At 31.7% G+C, this 3,788-nt stretch overlaps 1 protein-coding gene and 1 pseudogene across 1 annotated transcript in view; both read left to right on the top strand.

Annotated features, from left to right (window-relative positions):
• LOC106776656 (50S ribosomal protein L9-like) overlaps positions 1-1,409 on the top strand; it is a 4,741-nt gene extending 3,332 nt beyond the window's left edge. The window contains exon 4 of the mRNA XM_022775658.1: positions 1,070-1,409. Coding sequence (XP_022631379.1) covers positions 1,070-1,240 — 171 coding nt within the window. The 3' untranslated portion in view covers positions 1,241-1,409. The remainder of the gene's footprint in view (positions 1-1,069) is intronic.
• Positions 1,410-1,924: 515 nt separating this feature from the next.
• On the top strand, positions 1,925-2,868 carry LOC106776655 (annotated as a pseudogene).
• Positions 2,869-3,788: the final 920 nt, after the last annotated feature.

Here is a 3,788-nt window from a genome sequence, read left to right as displayed (position 1 = left end):
GTAGTTTTCTATTTTCTCCTTTCTTTCTTTGCCTTCACTTAATTTTAACAACTAACTTTTTTATATTGCAGTTTCTGTGATATTTTTAATGTTTANCCTACTACTTATCTTACCATGTTACTAAAACTAGGGAGAGAGATCTACTTGTTCTTTTATCAATGAAATAGGGTCGGTTTAGGTATACAGGAAAGAGTAATGTTAAAAAGAAAAGAAGGAAAAGTAATATGAGAGTGTTGGAAATGACGAATTCCTCTAAAAGTAATCTTTATTTGCCACATGAAGAATTTCTATGAAAATAATTCTCATTTGCGACTCAAATGTCTAATAGCTATGCACAGATCTTGCTGGTCGTTGTCTCTAACATCCTTCCTTATTCTCAAACTGAAGGAATCCATGTTTGTCCTAGGTCTTATGTAGCAATGTTAAAGTTGAAGGGAATGTTAATATGTTTTTGTATTAATAAGAAGAGAATAGGGTCTGAAACAGCAATCGAAAAAATATTTGACAGCAAAAAAAAAAAAAAAGAAACAGAACAATGAAACAGTGGCTGCAGAGGTCATAAGCTCTGGGATTTCAATTTGGGAGAGAGCCATTCCTGAAAAGGAATTTCCAGAAAGAGAGATTAGGTCAGAGAAAAGGGGATAAAGAGAATGGTCAAAGAAAAAGATTGCAGAGAGAAGGGTCATACCACACACTTTCTCATTGAATGAATCCACACAATTTTATGCTCTCTCTCCCCATGCGTGAACTTTTGCGCAAATCTTTATTTTCTGTACTGCTTGCCACATGGCTATCACCTTTAACCAATTCTCTCACCCTCTTTGGATCATTCTTCACGGGTGTTACATCTTTGTATTTCTTTTACAAACCATATTTAATTTAATCAAACATTAGTGTCTTATCACCAAATTAGGATCTATTTCAAAGAAAATCATATTTAGATCAACAGTCTGAAAATACCAAAATGTATGCCAAATGTTTTCATTCCTAGAAGGGTACGCTTCTTTCTTCCTTTTACTTCTTTCTTCTTCATTCTTTCTATGCTACTGACTTTTATGTATTATTCTAATTTAAGGTGGCGAGACAACTCTGCGTGAACATTGCAGCCGATAACCTGCATCTTCCATTACCTTTATCGACGTTGGGAGAATATGAGGTGCCACTGCGATTACCAATATCCATCCCCCTGCCAGAGGGCAAGGCTAATTGGAGTTTGAAAGTTAAAATCAGGAGTAAATAAATCATTGTAGAATTCCGTTCACAGGGATGACATTATTGTTTTGTGCTGTCAAATCGAACCTGGGATTAAAAGAGTTTGACGTGTTTTTATTTATAGAAAACATAAATGTTGACACATTTAACAATGTTGTGTTAATTGAATAAGTGTTGTGATTTTCTTTTCGTGTGAATTGTTGCTAGATTCTTTGATTTTCTTTGTTAACGGGAAGTATTTCAGTATATTTCCTATTATGAAATAAATAGTTAATTTGGTTTGTATTGTCTTAGAGTGTTTAAAAAATAGAAGATATTTCCTTGAGTATATTCAACAATTGACAAAAGCATATAGGTTTCTTTGATTAAATTTTGGTTACTTTTTATAAATTTAATGCTTGATAAAAGAATTGGAAACGCAGTCGTTAGGCTTGCATTGCAGGATTGTAAGTAAAAGCAAAGAGAAGTTTCTCATGCTAGAAAATTGTAGATGAATAAATAAATTATTGGCGCAGTGGGAAAAGATTTTATAATTATTATGAAGTCTAGTGAATTGATAGCAACCAAATATAAAGTTGTGTTTGACGAGGCTAATGCATTTTTGATTAAATTATAATTTAAGAATATTAGAGAAAAACAAGTACGTAGTCGGTAAAAGGGCGACTGGATGAGGTATTTAGTTTGACGTGGAACATGTTGCTAGTAATAAAGAATGGTTCTTCACCTAATAAAAAATGAATTCCAGGTAAAGATGAATGATAAGGTAGACAAAGGGTTCATCCCTATAAATATATAAATAGCAAAGCGCAAACAAATAAATTCATAGAGAAATAGAGTGTAGAAGCAAAATGAAAGGTGTGTATTTCCTTGTGACCATCTTGGTTTTAACGTTGTCTCTGCCTATGATCCAAGCTCTCCGCAAGATTTTTGTGTGGCTTTGAATGACACCAAAAATGTTGTTACGTATATAGAAATCAATTATTTAGATGATGAGGTAAGATTATTAGTATTAGAGATTGAAAAGTTTTTGTGGTGAATTTGCAGTTTGTGAACGGAAAAGTTTGCAAAGACCCAAAAGCAGTGAAAGCAGAAGATTTCTTCAGACACGTGGAAGCTGAGAATACATCGAACCCACTTGGTGCACAAGTGAGTCAAGTGTTTGTTGATCAGCTAGCAGGATTGTATAGATTTTGCACCAAAGGGTTTAAACGCTCCCCACACTCACCCTCGGGCCACAGAGATCCTTTTTGTTGTTGAGGGAACTCTTTATGTTGGATTTGTGAGTTCCAATGAAGATGGAAACTGTCTCTTTACCAAAGTATTGAACAAGGGTGATGTCTTTGTCTTCCCAATTGGTCTCATTCATTTCCAATTGAATGTGGGTTATGGCAATGCTGTTGCCATCGCTGCTCTCAGCAGTCAAAATCCAGGAACTATCACTATTGCCAACGCTTTGTTTAAGTCCAATCCATCTATTTCTTCAAAGGTTCTTACCAAAGCCTTCCACTAGTTCATTATTCATTCACTATTCATTTCGTCTTTTTACCCATAATTTCTTTATTCAATAAATCAAATTTCCTCCCACTTATATTTGTATCTTCTTTCTGCTGTACATATTTCCAGTTCAATTTAATTTATTATATAAGATTAACATCCTACTTTGCGATGGAGAATGTGTTGAATCTTTGAATCCTAAGTGCGCTTAGAAAGAAATCCTCTTTCCAGATGTGGAAGAAGCAGTGACAACAATAAAACATGCAAGTTGAATGTATATCAGAGTGTAATAAGAAAGATTGAGAGTCAGGATTATAGATAAATTTTTCAATCAAATAACTTTAACATAACCTTAACATAATTCTATAAATCGATCAAATATGTTAGGTTGCACTGAATTTCTTTTAGATAGGAGATGATGGGTAACCATGAAGATAATAAATTAAACTTGTTTAATCCATCAGTAATGTAATGCAGAATATATTTAAAATAACTTACATTTTATTTTTAACCTAAAAATGAAAACTTACACATATATTGACTTATCTTGCAAGTTCTACTGATAGTTTCTGTCAACTTTTATCTATGTATATTCGATTCTTATCAAAATCTTTTATCAAAGAAAAATAGTATATATTTCTTCTCCAAAAATTCACCTTAAATCGTTTAAAGGAGGAGTATTCAGTTATATAATAATTTTAATTATTAGTTTTCATCATCATAATTTTTTTCAAGGGTTTTAAATTAATATTTTGCCCAAATAATAATAATAATAATAATAATAATAATATATTATTATTATTATTGTTATTATTATTATTATTATTATTATTATTATTATTATTATTATAATAGCATTAAGATAACGTAGGGTAAAAAAAAAATTAAAACCCTGAATAAGCAAATATGCTCTTAGATAAAATTTAGATTGAGTTGAAAGTGATTAAAACCCTGATTAAGCAAAAATTTCCATGATTAAAATACAACAGTTCGTCAAAGTATTATGCATGAGATATTGTTACAGCTAGTTAGTCCAAGTACCCCATCACAAACAACAACGTATACCAATATCATAATATCCT

The sequence above is a fragment of the Vigna radiata genome, chromosome 11, assembly GCF_000741045.1.
Source record: "Vigna radiata var. radiata cultivar VC1973A chromosome 11, Vradiata_ver6, whole genome shotgun sequence".
Classification (NCBI taxonomy): Eukaryota; Viridiplantae; Streptophyta; class Magnoliopsida; order Fabales; family Fabaceae; genus Vigna; species Vigna radiata.
The sequence above is the reverse complement of the archived record's forward strand: the minus strand, read 5'-3'. Positions and strand labels throughout refer to the sequence as shown.